General features: G+C 59.8%; 4 protein-coding genes across 4 annotated transcripts; 1 reads left to right on the forward strand and 3 right to left on the reverse strand.

The window, feature by feature from the left end:
- The first annotated feature begins 70 nt into the window (after positions 1-70).
- On the forward strand, positions 71-3,973 carry JDV02_000779 (uncharacterized protein). Its single transcript, XM_047981632.1, has 2 exons — positions 71-409; positions 490-3,973. Exons 1-2 carry the CDS (start codon positions 195-197, stop codon positions 2,357-2,359), a joined length of 2,085 nt encoding a protein of 694 aa, XP_047837592.1. The 5' UTR covers positions 71-194; the 3' UTR covers positions 2,360-3,973.
- On the reverse strand, positions 2,685-3,727 carry JDV02_000780 (uncharacterized protein). Its single transcript, XM_047981633.1, has one exon. It carries the CDS (start codon positions 3,608-3,610, stop codon positions 3,029-3,031), a length of 582 nt encoding a protein of 193 aa, XP_047837593.1. The 5' UTR covers positions 3,611-3,727; the 3' UTR covers positions 2,685-3,028.
- A 903-nt stretch (positions 3,974-4,876) lies between the features above and the next one.
- Positions 4,877-6,971, reverse strand: DUS1 (tRNA-dihydrouridine(16/17) synthase (NAD(P)(+))). Its single transcript, XM_047981634.1, has 2 exons — positions 6,654-6,971; positions 4,877-6,556 (listed from the first exon to the last, which is right to left on the reverse strand). The coding sequence occupies exons 1-2, from the start codon at positions 6,861-6,863 to the stop codon at positions 4,931-4,933; spliced, it is 1,836 nt and encodes a 611-aa protein (XP_047837594.1). The 5' UTR covers positions 6,864-6,971; the 3' UTR covers positions 4,877-4,930.
- Positions 6,972-7,231: 260 nt separating this feature from the next.
- Positions 7,232-11,533, reverse strand: BNI4 (bud neck involved protein). Its single transcript, XM_047981635.1, has 4 exons — positions 9,355-11,533; positions 8,345-9,269; positions 7,908-8,287; positions 7,232-7,839 (listed from the first exon to the last, which is right to left on the reverse strand). Exons 1-4 carry the CDS (start codon positions 10,303-10,305, stop codon positions 7,792-7,794), a joined length of 2,304 nt encoding a protein of 767 aa, XP_047837595.1. The 5' UTR covers positions 10,306-11,533; the 3' UTR covers positions 7,232-7,791.
- Positions 11,534-15,220: the final 3,687 nt, after the last annotated feature.

Here is a 15,220-nt window from a genome sequence, read left to right on the forward strand (position 1 = left end):
TCGCCCAACGCAGCGCTCCATCCTCGACTCCATCCTCACCCCAGCTCCAGCTCCAGCTCCAGCTTCAGCTCCACTCCCGAGTCCGGAACCTCTCGGCTCCTCAGCGCGCGCGCCTCGAGCAATTCCTCGCCGCCGGCCGACCGAGACCCGCGTTGACGCGCCTCACATGCCTCATCGAATCCTCCTAGTAGAGCATGCCTCCCTCGGGGCACGAGCGAAATGAGCCTCCTCAGGCGGTCGAAAAGGTCTCCTCCAACGCCGCGCGCAGGGTGAACCGCTCATGCGTCGAATGCACCCGCCGCAAGGTCAAGTGTGACGGCCGCCAGCCATGCGGGAGCTGCCTCTACTACAGGGTCCCCGATGCCTGCGAGTACCGCCAGCGCTCGCGCAGAAACGCCGTCAGCAGAAGGTACGGCACGCCTCGCGCCCCCTGGACGGACTGGACATGCTCGGACGGCCCGGGGCCAGCTGACCCTGACTTCCCCCAAGCACCTTTGACAAGGCCTCGGAGCAGCTGCGTTCCCAGACGCGCGTCCTCGACACTCTATTCCCAGGCGTCGATGTCGAGAGACTCGCCAACAAGAGCCAGAACGAGCTCATGGGCTTGCTGCGGCTCGGGGAGTTGCGCCACACCCAGCATCATGAGCCCGACTCTTCCCTGCCCGAGCCAACGCCCCTTCGAGATGAAATCATTGGCCTTCCTGGCAGTTCGGGCGCCGAAGACTCGGCTCCGATGTCTGAAAACGGCGAGCCTACCGACGAGCGCAAGTGGGACGAGTCCCTCGACCAACCAACTACGGTTGCCAGCGACGACATCAACGCCATCGGCCTCGCTACCGATGAGCACACGCGCTCGTATCTCGGCGTCACCTCCATGAGCGCTGTCCTCAGGGCCATATTTCGCCTCTGCCCCGCTGCAAAGGAACACACGGCGCAATGCGCACGCGCCCTCGTTGCCACTCCCGCGCCCGTTCCGGCGCCCCAGCCAGTCCTCGGCCGGGACCCGGCGCTGAGCATACTGAGGGAGCAACGCTGCATCGACTTTTACTTCGAATATATCCACCAAATCACGCCGCTTTTGGATGAGAACGACTTCCGCTCTCAGCATGCCTCGGGTTCGCGCCAGGACGGCTCCTGGATGGGCCTCCTCAACATGGTCTGCGCCCTGGGCTCTATAGCGTCTGGTAATGAGGGCCTCCATGAGCAGTACTATCTCCAGGCCCGGTCCTTCACGGGGCTTGACAGCCTTGGGTCTGGCAACATGGACAGTCTGCAGGCCCTCTGCCTCCTGGGAGGGTACTACCTGCATTATCGCAACTCGCCAAACATGGCCTACAGCATTCTCGGTGCGGCGCATCGAGTTGCCATTGCATTGGGCCTGCACCGAGAGCCGAGGCGGGCGCCCAACATGGCGACTGTGGAGGACGTCGAGGAGCACCGACGCCGCGCTGAGACGCAACGAAGAACATGGTGGAGCTTGTATTGCCTCGACACATGGGCGTGCATGACTCAAGGACGCCCGACCTGCGGCCGTCTGGACAGAACTACCATGGACACCTGCCTCCCTTCCAGCCTCGGCCCCGACGACCATGCCGCCATATTGCTCCAGGCTAACACCAGGCTCTGTCTGATATGTGAACGCCTCCAGCAGAGGTTTGCCCAGTTTGGTCGGCCCTCGAATCAGGACATTCTCGCTCTCGATGCGCAGCTCCGCGACTGGTTCGATGGTCTCCCAGAGAATCTCAAGCATGCAGAGGGCTCGCCTCCGCAGTATCAGTTCGCGAGGGAGCTGATGAAGACGAGATACTACAATGCCCGCATTGTCCTTGCTCGGTCCCTGACTCTTTACCTTGCGCACGACTGCAGGAAGAAGCTTGGGGAGCTCATGCCCGAGCAAAGACACATGCTCAACATGTGCTGCCAAGTGGCGATGGAGGCGATTGACTCGACGGCCCGCTACTGGATGCCGAACCGTATCCAAGTATGGAACATGGGCTGGTATCTTTTCCAGGCCTGCTCGGTGCCACTGCTTTGCATTGCCATCGAGAAGAACATGCAGCAGTCTTCTTCCCTGCCTCCAAACGAAAAAGTCGCCTCCTGGCAGTCCGGCCTGGCCAAGGCATTGGAGACGTTCACCGAGATGCGCCCGTGGATGCGTGCGTCTGACCGCTCGCCAGATATCGTCTCCGCAATCTACGAGGCAGTCATCGCCACAGAAGCGGATGGCACTATGCGTACTCCTTCGGCCACAGATGGGAGCATCGACATGTTTGGCTGGTGCGACGAGCAGCTGACAGACATGGATTGGGGCGTCTTCCTTGGCGACGAGAGCCTCACCCGCGGCATGTTCCCCATGTGATCGCCATGCCGCCAAGCATGAGAGACGAATTGCCATAGAGCACGAAGCACAAAGACAATACCAGCTGCTCAAGCCCGCAGCGGACGAGGTCGCATGACTGCCCGGGCCCTTGCTGCAAGTGAGACCGGGTAAAGTGACGTTCTCCCTATCTCCCCAGGTGCCAATACTACGCTTCCGCAGGCAGTGTTTCGATCATAACACGAATTCGTCAGCGGCTCAGCGAGACTCAAGCAAGATATTGCGCAGAATTTGGTTGCGGACTGCCTGCACGAGACGCCATCGACAAAAAGCACAAGAAAGATGTATAACATTCAACAGCTCGAGAGCTTCGACGGGTATGAGCCATAAGCGATCCGTAAAGCGGTCGTTCTCTATCTATGCCGGCTCGCTCGATCACCTTGACCCAACCATTGCGGCTCCCAGGTTGCCGGCTATTCTTCTTCGCTTTGTATGACATATTCACAGCAGCACATCTCTATACCTGACTCCAGAACCGGGATTGCCCTGTTGGTATTTCCAAGTCAAAAGACACATGATATGGTCGGGTATCGTCTCGTCTTCACATGAGAATCCTCCATGAGACATTGATCAAAGATTTATCGTTAAGGGCAAAAAGGCCATCCAAATGGCCACTCCCTCTACCCAATTATACACAGCGTATGCTCGCCATCAGTACTGCCGCCCCCTGGACCTCGACACCCTGTCTCTGCCGCGTGCCACGTACACGGGCTGCGTCCTGGACGTCTCGCGCACGACGACGGGCGGGGGCGTGGACATGGTGGAGGACAGCGAGGAGCGGCGGCGGCTGTGGTGACGGTGGTGGTGACTGCTGTGGCGCGGGCGACTGTGGTGGTAGCCATGGTGGTGGTGATGGTGCGAGGAGCGCTTGGGGTCGACGTCGTGATACCAGGCCTCGCGGTCCTCGCCCGGCGGGGCGCCTATGTTGAAGCACGAGCGGTAGATCCATACGAGGAGGAGGAAGCCGGCGATGGAGCCGATGACGATGCCCGCAATGGCGCCGCCGCTCAGAGTCGTGGCCGAGCCTCCACCGTTGTCACCGCTGTCGCCCCCGGAAACGACGGTGACGGTCGCCGTCGGGGCGGACTGCCGCGCGCGGAGCAGCTGGTAGTGGCTGTCATCGTCGGTGGCGGAGACGGGCAATGTCGGCGTCGGCGTGGTGGAAAGCAGAAGCTCATCGACCATGTCGTGCGCGGCCGTGGCGCCACCGCGCGCTTGTACGGCGGGAGCCATTGGCAGTGATGACACCGCCTGGACGGTTTTGCAAACTGGCGAGTTCTGCGGTGCAAAGATGTGACTTTGTTGGAACAAGGCGGGAAGGAGGCGAGATTATGGGAGACAGAGCAAAACCATCTAACACAAGCGTGGTTCAGCCCCAACAGGCGCAGAAGCGAGCATATACTCTTGCCGAGCCCCATCCCCCATGATAGCGGACGAGCACTCAACACCATCGATGTTACGTCAATGGGACATCACAACCCCATCATGGCCCTCCGTTGCATGCACAGCGACATCATGGACTGGGTCCCAGCACCAGGCAAAAGCCATGCAGGGATGATTGCAAGTAGTAACGTAGTCCAATTGACCAGCCCCCCCTTTCCAATACGCCATTTCATGTCGTGAGGCTGCTGAAGGGAAATGACCCAACGTGCATGAACAACGTGCTAACGAGTCATAGCGCTGCATCGGTAGCGGCAAGACTTTGGGGGCATCGAGAAGCAGGGCTTGTCGGAGAGACGATTTTTCCCGATCGGGGGTTTTGGTCGGGCAGGGGGGGTGCGCCGGTGGTCAAGTCAAGTTTACTACCACTACTACCGCTACTAGCTGGCGAGCGAGGAACAAAGACTCCGGCGGGACGGGCTGACCCAAGCCAGTCAACGCCCCGGCCATCGCAGCAGGCAGGCACAGCGTTGCCGACGCAGACGGTGATGGCGGCGTAATAAAAGCTATGTAGACGAGTGACGGTCAGTAAGTAGGACGGTGTAGTTACCTCGCTGCTGGAATCCCATCGATCTGTCGATGGGATGGCCCTACAAAATTGAAATTACTACCGTCTTTGTCTTTGGGAATGCGCACGCCGTGCGTGCCGTAAAGAGTGCATACAAGCTTTTCACTCATGGACAAGCAGTCGTATCGATCCATGGATGATCCTAGCTCGTGACGGGGGTCCGATCCAACGAGTCCGTATCAGCGCCTTCCTCCCAGCCTCCCCCTCCTCCTTCATCCACCTCATCTGCCTGTCCGGCGGCATGGGTACCTGCCTGTGTATCTACTTTTCGTGCCAAGTATCCACGAACATGATGCAGGTTGAGCGGGTGGGCGAAGTTGCTGGAAGAGGGGGAAAGGGGGGGGGGCTCGTGTGGAATAGTAAAGAAGCACCTATGTGAGCCACAACAGACGACGGCTAATCAACGATGCTACAGGTAGGGGGCTCTTCACGGGCAGCCAAACCAAAGTTGCAGAGTGCCGTCCCACGGTTAGGACTGTATCAATCGATACCCCTAGACGGTGATTTTTGTGTGATTTGCTACTCAAACATCTATTCACATCTATTCATCCCGCGACGAGCTCGTCTCGTGATGCGAGCTCCTCCTTCCTCCCCTCCGCCTCTGCCTCTGTCTCGACTTGCTGGGCCGTGGCTCCGTTTTCATGGGTAGTGGTGGTGTTGGTGGCGGCGGCGGCGGCTGCTGCCTCTGCCTTGTGCGGCGCGCCCTCCTTGCCGTCGTCGTCGCCGCCCTTCTGGGAACCCAGGTCTCTGGAGGAGGCGCCGGCGGCGACAGCGGCTTTGTTCTTCTTGCTCAGCGTTATCGCCCCCTTGGCCAGCGCCTCGCTCGGCAGTGGCCGCACGATGGGCTGCGCGACCCACCACGGCCGCTTGCACCGCCTTATCGTGCCCCGGGAGCTCTCCGCCTCCGGCACCGTGTCTGCCTTCTGGCTCTCGGTCTCGTCGCCTGCCCCGGCGCCGTTGGACTCGGTCGCAGCGGCCGGCGTCGAATCTTCCAGCGCGCGCAGCTCCGCTTCGAAACTCTCCCCGCCGGTGCGCTCGTATTCGAGAAGGCCCTCGGCGACTCTGCGTTCCACGGCTTCGAGGACCCGCTCGTAGCCGTCGATGCCGTCCTTGCGCCCGCGCGCGAGCATGTCGCGCACGTCCGTGTGCCGCGTGACAAAGTGCCGGAGCAGGTGGAACAGATGTGGCTGCATGGCCGACAGGTTGGGATTGGCCTCCTCCTTGCGCGGCGGGCCGTCTTTCTTGCGCCGCTTGCGGGCCGGCTCGTCGCCCTCACCCTCGGCGTCGTCCGCCGCAAGCCAGGCCGTGTCGTCCCCGGGCATGAAGAGCGGCCGCCGCTGGGGCGGCTCCTCACCGAGCGCATACCTGTGGATGATGTCGAGGTATCGCCTCGTCATGCCGTCGACCCGCCAGCCTCCCTTGCCGTCCTTGCCACGCCAGTACTCGCGTCCCTCCTCGCCCGGGGGCGGTGGCTTGGCGAAGATGGCCGGGTCGCTCAGGTTGCCCTCTGCACTCATGACTCCGTCGACGCCCGTCGCCTCGAGGCACTTCTCGACGTCGCCCTCCTGCAGAATGTTGCCGTTGGCAAACATGACCGTCTCGGGTGGCAGGCTGTCCCTGAGCCACTTAAGCGTCTCCCAGTCCGCCAGGCCCGTCAGGTGCCCCTTTTGCTCGCGCCTCCGGCCGTGCACCGTCAGGATGGAAGCGCCGGCCTTGAGGACGTTCTGCGCGTACGCCAGCGTCTTTTCCCTCGTCTCCAGTATTCTTATCTTGGCCGTGACGGGAATAGACAGTTCCCTGTGAAGCTTGTTGATGAGACGAAAAATAAGGTCCTGGTCCTCCTGGAGAAAGGCGCCGTAATGGCCCTTTCTCGCGATGCCTTGTGGGCATCCTAGATTGAGGTCGACGGCGTCACAGTACGGGGCGACGTGACGGGCCGCGGCGAGGAGCGCATCGGGGTCGTTGGCGCAAAACTGCACGAAGAGCGGTCGGTCCATGGAAGCGTTTCCGTCAAGCCATGGCTCTGAGGCATCGGGCCGGACAGCCTGGAAATGGCCCCGGCGATATTTTTCCTCCTGAGAGAAGAGCCGGGCGTGTAGCATCGGGGTATACGCGAGAAGTTTGGACTGTTCGGAATCGGCCATGTACGATCGTGTGAGCATGCGCCAGGCCTAACAAACGTCACACACAGTCAGTCCAGGTCTCGTTCACTTATGCCGACGACGGTTGGCGTTGGCGCGAGACTCGTCGTTTGACAAGGCGACATACAAACTCGGACTGGTCCACCATAGGGGCCACAATGTACTTGGGGCTTCCAATGCTCTCATAAAACGCCCTTCCATGTAGCTTGCCAGGCTTTGCCGCCTCTCGCGCTTCTGATGCCGTCATGGTCGTATACCGTTTGTGACAGACGAGCCAGCGCGTCGAGATCAGGGGGCGTCCAAGCACGGAGAGGCGGGCAGTCCAGCTCCGTCGCATCAATTAAGCCAGGTTTGGCACAAGGCCGCCGCTGCACCCGTGTGACGTTGTGCAGTTGGATTCGGTTGTCGCGAAGGGGCTGACTTGCGGGCAGAGACTCGAAGGCGGCACCGATGATGGAGGAGAGGAAGGAAAAAAAGTCGGTGATGCTCCCGCGCATTAGGGGTGCCAAATGTGGGGCCGAATCTGAGGTTGCGCGTGGCGGCGACGGCCGCATCGACAGAAAAAGTGGCTCACCACTCCCCTCACTCATACCATGGGGTTATACAACCACCTACTTCACGACACGCCGCCTTTTTCACAGCCGCGCGCGTTCCCAGACACCAGGCAAGGCACGGCGAGACACAGTCAGGGGTCACTCACATAGAGCCTCGCACAATCTTGTCTCCAAAGGGCCCGAATAATATGCATTCCACGCTACAGCCGCCCATCGCACACACACGCTGATACCCCATCCTCGGCCGCCCGTCGCTGGAACAACGCTATATGTCCTCTTGTACCGGCTCCCGTCCATCAACATCGCCTCGCGTCGGCCTGCCTTCTGCTCACGGCGCTGCCCCCGGCTATCGCCTGCGTTGCACACACGTGCAACCGGCAGATGCGTTGCCGTCGAACCCCAGCGTCGAACCATCTGCTCTCTATCGTCCAGCCTCGCTTCGATGCTTCGCCTGCTCTCCCTCGTCCCCCCCGTGTGCTATACCCGTGCTTCTGGCCGCAATATTAAGGAGATGTGTATGACTCTTGGGCTAAATCCCCGCATGACATGTCGAACAGGCAAACTGACCAACGCCATCGACACCTTACTATGCTGTCCCTGAACGCCGCGAATGGTAGGTAAATGACGAGCAATACATGGCTCTCGCGTCTACAACACCTCATCGTTGCAGATTAATGTCCCGACAACGCCTCGTCTGTCGCCTAGAATGGCTCAGAAGAAGTGTGTGTAGATCTTGGAGTTCTCGTGGACTTCCATCTCCTGTCATGAAAGTGTCAGCATATCACCGTCAAACGGCCATGACGCCATCAAGGTCATCGGTAACCTACCATCTTGAACGTGTTGAGTTCTTCCTTGATCTGCTGCGCAAGCATCGGCGTGAGCCGGTTGCATGTCGCAATTTCACCCCGTCTGTCGTACTCTTGACTCGGCCACGTGTCATAGAAGACGATGCGAGGAGAGAAGGTTGCGTTCCTCTTCCCACCTTGCGGCGTTCCAGGCGGGCTCTTGGCGTCTTGTCGGAGGCGAAGGGCCGACATGAAGTAGTCCTCATTGCCGATGGCGATTGAGCCGGTCCTCCGGTGACCTTGCGTCTCGTCATTTGGTGTGCTAGGCGCGCTCGAGATGGGGGAATCCGCCACATTGGGTATGCTGGGCAGCACGAGATCAGGCGACGCATCGGGTTGTCGAATCGACGGGCTGCCGGAACCTAATTCGCAGTTAGCATGCGCATCATTGACCGCAGCCAATGCGAATGGCTACTTACGCTTCAAGATGCCCTTGCGCACAGCAGCAAGCACTTCGGCGCGCTCCCTTTCGCCGCCAACAATGCTCTTTCGCGGGCCGCTTCTGTCTGTCCCAGAGCTGCCTGAACGCTCCGACATTTCCGGGACCTGGGCAGCATCCAGGGAGTTGCGCTCGAGATGAGGAAATCCAGTGCCACCGTTTCCAGCCGCAGGGTCAGCGGTGACATTGACACGCTGTGTCTCGGCTTCAACGGTGATCATGGAGACTGCCGCTTGGCTGGCCTCAGGCGGCACAGCCTCCGCGGCAGGGACACCAGTGACAGATTTGGGGCGGAACAGGCCGACCAGCGACCGAGTGCTCTTCTTCATGCCACGTCCCATCTTTCGTATCATGATGGAAGCCGATGATGCCGTGGACGAGATGGAGAGATTGTCTGTCGAGCCGAAGAACCTACTTCCGTAGATATTGTTGCCGATGCCACCGGCCTCTTGTGCTTCGGCAATGCGAGCCTGTTCGGCATCGTACGCTTCATCGGACGTAGGTTCTTTTCCAAGTTTGGAGTGCTCGTTCTTATCCGTGCCTTCTCCCTCATCACCGGCGGCGGCCTTACGGAAATCCGCAGCGCTCCCAAAAGAAAACGCTCGTCGCAAGCGCGACGTCTTGCTCTTCGCCTTCACCCCTTTCTGGTTGATGGCAGCCAGCTGCTTCGCCGCAGGGGAGTCGGCTCTGCTAGCCGCCGCATGCGATGGCTCCTCGGCCGACTCCGTCGCCATGGTTGCTGGCTTGGAGAGCGGAGAGGGATTGATTGTGCGCTTCGCTGCATCAGAGGAGGAGCCTCGCTGAGGGAGAGGCACCATCTTTGGTTGGTCAACTTTGGCAGATGTCTCGTCGGACCCGAGCAAAGAGGGGTTGCCAGCGGGGGCTGACACATTGCGGTTGGTAACCTGCACATCAATTCCTTGTTAGCACGACTGTAAAGGGCGCATGCATCTGATTGGGCAGTGTGCGGAATGTCGACATGAAACTCACCGAGGATGCCCTGGAATGATTGCTTAGGCTCGATGAGGTACTCTCAGAGCTGGCCTTGCGAGAGTGGGCAGCGCTTGAGCCAGGTCGCTGGGGCCTCAATCCCCTTTCTGCCGGACGAGCAGGCGTTGCGGTCGGCCCAGGCTTGTGGAACTCGGGACTTTCCATCGAGTGCATGCTTCGCCGTCGAACCCTCTTCGCCTCCTCCTGAGCCTGGCGGCTATAATTGTGCATATCGTCCATAGATGAAACCGAGACCAACGACTTGCCGCCCGGGAGGCTCATGGACTGGGCATGATTTGGGCTCCTCTGAGCGCTATACAACGGAGTGGCGTTATTGACCATTGTAATGCTGCCGGGCAGGGTAGAGCTCTGGGAGCGCGCGTGGTGCGTCACACCGCCGCTGGTACGTCTATATCGATCAGAGGTGCTCCGGTTTGATGTCCCAGAGCCGAATGATGGCTGAGAGTTGACGGAGAGGAAAGATTGCGGCCGGGTCAGCGCAGGGCTGCTTCGCAGAGCCGAGTCATCGCGAGAGCCACTCTGGCCGATGCCAAACGAATGAGGCTGTCCGCCCATGTTCGCAGCCATAGGACTGTTCAGAAGTTGTGCCCGGTAACTCGCATTTATGTCTGGTGTCTGCATGCCTGGAACGGCGGGTGAGGAGTGTGTCCGGTAAGCACCGTACTGCTGCCACTGCATATTTTGCATGTTTTGATTGAGGTTCGGGGTGCTGGTAAAGGCATAGGGCTGAACCGGGGCCGTGCTGCCTCGATATGCTGCAGAGCCGGATCCTTGGTAGGCAGATCTCGGCGCCTGGGCGGAGCTTCCCATGTATTGATGGTTGGCGTGCTGCTGTCCAGCCGGCATGATGCCGGAGGTAGTGGGCGGTCGTGTTTGAAGCATCGTTACGGTACCTGTCTGCTGAGGATAGGTTTGTACCAACGCAGCCATACTTCCCTATCAGAAGCAGAAGGCGACGGTTTGGGGCGTGACTGTGCCTTTTGTCCGTCGAGAACGTCTTTGTTGGGCTGTTCTGTTGGTCGATTGCACAAAGAAGTGATTCGGCGACCGGGCGGCGACGATCCGACCTAGACCTGACACAAGCCGGGACACAGAATGTTACTGTGATGATGCATTAGCGAGGACTCGACGTGACAAGGCCCGCGAGCGAGAATCAAAACCGAGAAGGGTTTAGGCGTCTGGCAAGGGGCAGAGATGCAGCAAAAGACGCGTCGATTGACAAGATAAGCCCAACCTTTTTTTTCGGGTTTTCCTTTTGAATGTTTCTTCTTGATCAGCGAGCTGCAAGAAGTGCCGATGGCTAACGTGTGCTTGTCGGTACCACAGATGGCGAGGAAGGAAAGCAATTGGAGGCGGTGGAATCGAAGGACGCCAGCGACCGGAAAGGATAAGAAGTGTTCGTGTCGAAAAGAGGCGCTCACTGTCACCGTAAGCACGTCTTGCGACTCGACTCTACTATTGGGCGGCGAGGGCAAGCCGCTGCGTGCGTGGGCGAAGCTCCAAGACCCAGAGTTGCCGCAGCGGAAGAGGCAAACACGATCAGGTCCCCAGCGAGGTTGAGTCAAAACATGGGAGCTGTATCGACGAAGAGCCGTGGGAGACGATAACGTTTGAAAAATGCTTGGCCGGGGAGGCTGTGCGAGGTATTACGGGTTCGGCGTGGAGAAGGATGAGCGTTCCGGTTGGAGCGGGCCACCTCACAGAGGGAGAAAAAAGGAGAGGCAAAAGGCCAACGAGGCAATGCAGATGGCAAGCCGGGGGGAAGGATGTGCAACGCAACGCTCGACAACGCAACGATGGAGAATGACAAGCGTCGAAGAAGAAAAAGAAAAAGATAAAAGCGAGACGAGTGTGTAGAAGTCGAGGGCGCGGGCGGCGAGTCGGGAGGAGAAAGGGGTCACGGCGGAGATTTGGCACCTGGCAGGCACGCGTTGGTTGCTCTGCTCTGCTCTGCCGCGGCGTGTCGAGCGTTATGGGAGGAGATGATCAAGGGTGCTGAGAGGCGAGAGGCAACGGAGATGCGTACAAATTGGCAGGAAGAACGAGAGGGGGCGAAGATGGAAAGGAAAGAAGACGGACAGCACCGTGTCGTGGGCGTGGAGGTGGTGGCGGTGGTGTTGGAAGAGGCGGACGCGGACGTGGAAGTGGAACGAACGGGGGAAAGGGGAGTTGGGAGGGAGGGAGCGCACAGTGGGAAGTGGTGGGCCCGCGAGGTGGCCTGGCCGGACTTTGCCCTCTCTGCCTGGGGCGGGAGCTGCTCCTTGACCTGGTGCTGGTGCTCTGAGCGGAGACGTGAGCGACCGACCACCACCACTGGGCCAGCCAGGACTAGACTAGATGGCTCAGTTAGGACGGCGCGGTGCGGTGCTGTGCTGTGCTGCGCTGTGCCCTGTCTCCCGTCTGTTCAAGGCACACTCACTCAATCAATCGCCAGCATTCTCCAACCTGATTGATGTCCCCCTCTCATTCCCAGGACAGTCGCGTGAGTGACCGCGACCGCCCGCCGCCCAGGGCTTCGACCGACCGACGCCGCAACGGCAGCGACCCTCAACAACACGCCCGAACCTACGCATCCACAAGCGAGCAGTGGTGGCAACGGCCGCGTGCGGGCTAGGCTTGAGGCACGAGGCACCCAACCAACCATGGCGGGCTCGGGCCTGGCCTCCTCAACCATTGACCTCGATGGCGCCCCGGTGGCTGTTAACCGCTGCGGGCCACAGAGGCCAGCGACAGAGCTGCCTTTGGTTCAGTGGGAGTGCGGCGCTGCCACCGGACCTGAATGGGACGGCGGTGGTGGGCGCCGCCGACGCCTGTGGTACCTTCATCGCGGCAGGGCACAGTTGGACCGGTGATGTACAGTACCCCGTCCTCCACTGTGAACGGGCGCCTCGGGGGGGAGGGGGGCGCTTTTGGGGGGGATCGCTCCATTAGTGGAGCGCCCGAGCCACAGCGCTGGCCAGGTCCAGGGCAGCCTGAGCAGGGCCGGTCCCCGTCCCGCAGTCCCGAAGCTCACAGGGAGCTCTGGGCGCTGGATTCGGTTTAAGGCGCAGCCGCACAACGGGTGATGGGTGTGGGTGTCCTGGGGCCCCACCGCTGTGACGACGGCGGGGGCGCTGGCGAGGGTGACTGGCTGGCGTGGCGGAGCTTCCATGCAAAGAATACGACAACTGCTGCAGCTCGTGCGCCGTCGACGGGTCCGGTGGTCCATTCACAACTGAGCGCGCGCTCGCTCGCTCGTGCTTGCACCGAGCACGGAGGAGTACGGAGTAGGTAGGTACGGAGCATGGCGCGGCGCAGCGCAGCAGCAGCTGCGACACTGTATCGTCAATGCAATGCAGTCTGGTGTGATGTGCAGCAGCAGCGGCCAGTCGAGCGCCTCCTCACACGCGTGCCTGGGCAGGCTGGGTACGAAGATGAGGCGCTTGTACGACCGCCTACAACGTCCCTGGCGCTGTGCAGTACCTCAATCCTCCTCGTGTGCAACGTGCTAAGCTCTAGTACTGTACAGTGGGTGGTATTGATCGACTGCGTCAGTGTCTGGGGGGCAGGGCAGCATTGGGTCCTCACTTTATTTTGGCGAAATTGATGCGCTCTGCCGAGATGAAGCTCTCGGTTTCCTTGGCTGGGGTCGGGTGACCGCTACTACTAACTCCTGCTACCTACTCCTGCAGTACAGCAGTACCTTATTCCTGCCTCACGGTGCGGTGCAAGGAGGCCGACGTGCGGATCGCACCACAGATGATGGAATCCGCTTGCACTGAGCCGAAACAGAGTTGAGCCACCTTCCTTATCCACCCATTCATTCATTCCACTCAACCCTAGGCTTGGCCCGCCATTCTGCTCGTAATACACGGCTCATTGTCCTTTTTTTTTCGTGCCTGCCCGTTTTTGCCGCTTCAGAAAATAATCACAAGCCTCTGCTGGAAAACTCTCTCTCCCTCTTTTTTGTCCTCCCCCTGCCATCAGCGCTGCCAGCGGCTCGACCTGGATGCATCCTCGGCGCGCCTCGACGTCCCGGACGACGGCGCAGAGGTTCTTGAGAAAGGGGGTGCCTTTGGCACGAGTGATTGGGCGGCCTGGGGTCTTCGAGGCATTGATCAGTCTTGCGCTAACAGGGGATCGTGGGCCTCGCTGCCGCGGGCAGGATTTCGCGGCGCGGATGGGTGGTGGGTGGTGGGTGATGGCCCCTCTGTGGTGGGTTGGGCGCGGGTTGGCGGAATGGCAAAGCGTCCCATGCTATCCATGCCATGTCGCCCATCCTGCCGCATCCGAACCTAAACTCCGGCCCAGCGAGAGTTGGATCCGTAAAGGCAGGGTACGAAGCAGCAGAGAACCCGCGAGCCTAGAGGACAAGCGACGAGTAGACAGATTGATGAGGATGGTCGGGAGATCAATCTACTATAATGTGGTGTTGCTGGGTGTTAGAGGGCCGTGTTGGCGACGAGTCGTTTCAGGCAAGCCGAGCCTTTCATCGACATGACCCGTCGTCGCCCTGCTCAACGCTGATATGAGGTCACTTGTTGTTTTCCTCGTGTTCGACCCCGACCGTCTCATCTCGGGACCTCGACCTGACCTGTGCTGACGCGGACTCCTCACCTGTCCTCTTTATTATTAGCCGGCGGTGGAGCCGGATCGGGCGAGCCCAGAGTAAAGATCGAAACAGGCGACCCTTTTTTTCTGCCAGCTTTCCCATTCCCCAAACCCCATGTGCCCGCCCCGACCCGTCTTGTCCGCCGCAAGCCTGGACTGGTCTCCAGATGATACAGTCACGGACCCGAGAAGGCTGGCAATGGTCCATACCACACCCCAATTCTCCGGGTCGTACTGTATCGTATCGTATGTGTATCACACAGTACTGTAAAGAAGATCACGCCGCACGGCATCATCACTGAGGCCAGTCACACAGGCTTCTGTGTGTTGTGTGCACCTGGGTGCTAAGCTCGCGCATGTGGGTGGTGCTCGACTCGTTCTCGCGTTAGTCGCTGGGCCCAGCATCAAGGCGAGACATGCATACGTCGCGAGACATTGGGCTATCGATTGTCCGGGACCGTGGCCGACATGGACTCGGAGGCACGGGGCAGGTAGAGAGGAGCACTGAGCCGGCATTTCCCCAAGGGAAGAGAGACGGCGTTTGTAAACTCGAGTCGTACCGAATCGAACTCGTGTCGTCACCCTGTTGACTTAGTAAGACGACCAGACTCTGCTCCTGCCGGTCGAGTTGGCTTTTTGGCGTCGTGGCACTACTAAGGGAGGTTGTAAGTACCTAGGTAAGGTAGCTTGGGTAAGGTAGGTACCTTAGTACGTACCGGTAAGTAGAGCACCTCAGTGGGTTCTAGCCGGTACCTAGGTACTTAGGTATCTAGGTGAAGGCGTTGTGTGGTACGTGCGTACAGCAGACGGACTTGCTCGGAATACTACTAATCTTTCGTACTCATGGACATACGTAGTATATTAGTATTGCGAGGTATGGCTACTTTGAGTTCACCTTATGAAATGGCCAGTGCTTCGCGGGCAAGACAATATGAGGTTGGCAGCCGACGACGTGGGTGGTTCCTTCCAGGTTCCGAGCAACACAAGCCCCTTACAACTTCAGCAGGGCCCTGGCTGTGCAGTAATGACTGGAACCAGGGACCTGGAGTCTCCCATTCCCGATGAATTCCTCCTCTCCTCTCCCAATGGCCCTCTCGTCTGCCTTTCTTCGTCCCAACACGGTCCCACGAAGCTCCTGCGCGCCGTCCACCCCCCCGGCAACCTACCCCTTGCTGCGGCTCGGCGCCTCCTCACTCATCGTCAATCCCTGGAACAAACAGGCAGGTGGATGCGTCCCGAGTCCGCCACGACCGAC

Source organism: Purpureocillium takamizusanense, chromosome 1 (assembly GCF_022605165.1).
Source record: "Purpureocillium takamizusanense chromosome 1, complete sequence".
In the NCBI taxonomy this organism is placed as follows: Eukaryota; Fungi; Ascomycota; class Sordariomycetes; order Hypocreales; family Ophiocordycipitaceae; genus Purpureocillium; species Purpureocillium takamizusanense.

What these genes read in the sequence shown, in the direction of transcription:
- JDV02_000780 (XM_047981633.1), bottom strand. Translation starts at nt 3,610, where the DNA reads ATGGCTCCCGCCGTACAAGCGCGCGGTGGCGCCACGGCCGCGCACGAC.
- DUS1 (XM_047981634.1), bottom strand. Translation starts at nt 6,863, where the DNA reads ATGCGACGGAGCTGGACTGCCCGCCTCTCCGTGCTTGGACGCCCCCTG. An exon ending in TGGTGGACCAGTCCGAGTTT is followed by an intron (nt 6,557 to 6,653) that starts GTATGTCGCCTT and finishes GACGTTTGTTAG; the next exon opens with GCCTGGCGCATGCTCACACG.
- BNI4 (XM_047981635.1), bottom strand. Translation starts at nt 10,305, where the DNA reads ATGGCTGCGTTGGTACAAACCTATCCTCAGCAGACAGGTACCGTAACG. An exon ending in ATCATTCCAGGGCATCCTCG is followed by an intron (nt 9,270 to 9,354) that starts GTGAGTTTCATG and finishes ATTGATGTGCAG; the next exon opens with GTTACCAACCGCAATGTGTC. An exon ending in AACTCAACACGTTCAAGATG is followed by an intron (nt 7,840 to 7,907) that starts GTAGGTTACCGA and finishes CTTTCATGACAG; the next exon opens with GAGATGGAAGTCCACGAGAA.
- JDV02_000779 (XM_047981632.1), top strand. Translation starts at nt 195, where the DNA reads ATGCCTCCCTCGGGGCACGAGCGAAATGAGCCTCCTCAGGCGGTCGAA. An exon ending in AGAAACGCCGTCAGCAGAAG is followed by an intron (nt 410 to 489) that starts GTACGGCACGCC and finishes ACTTCCCCCAAG; the next exon opens with CACCTTTGACAAGGCCTCGG.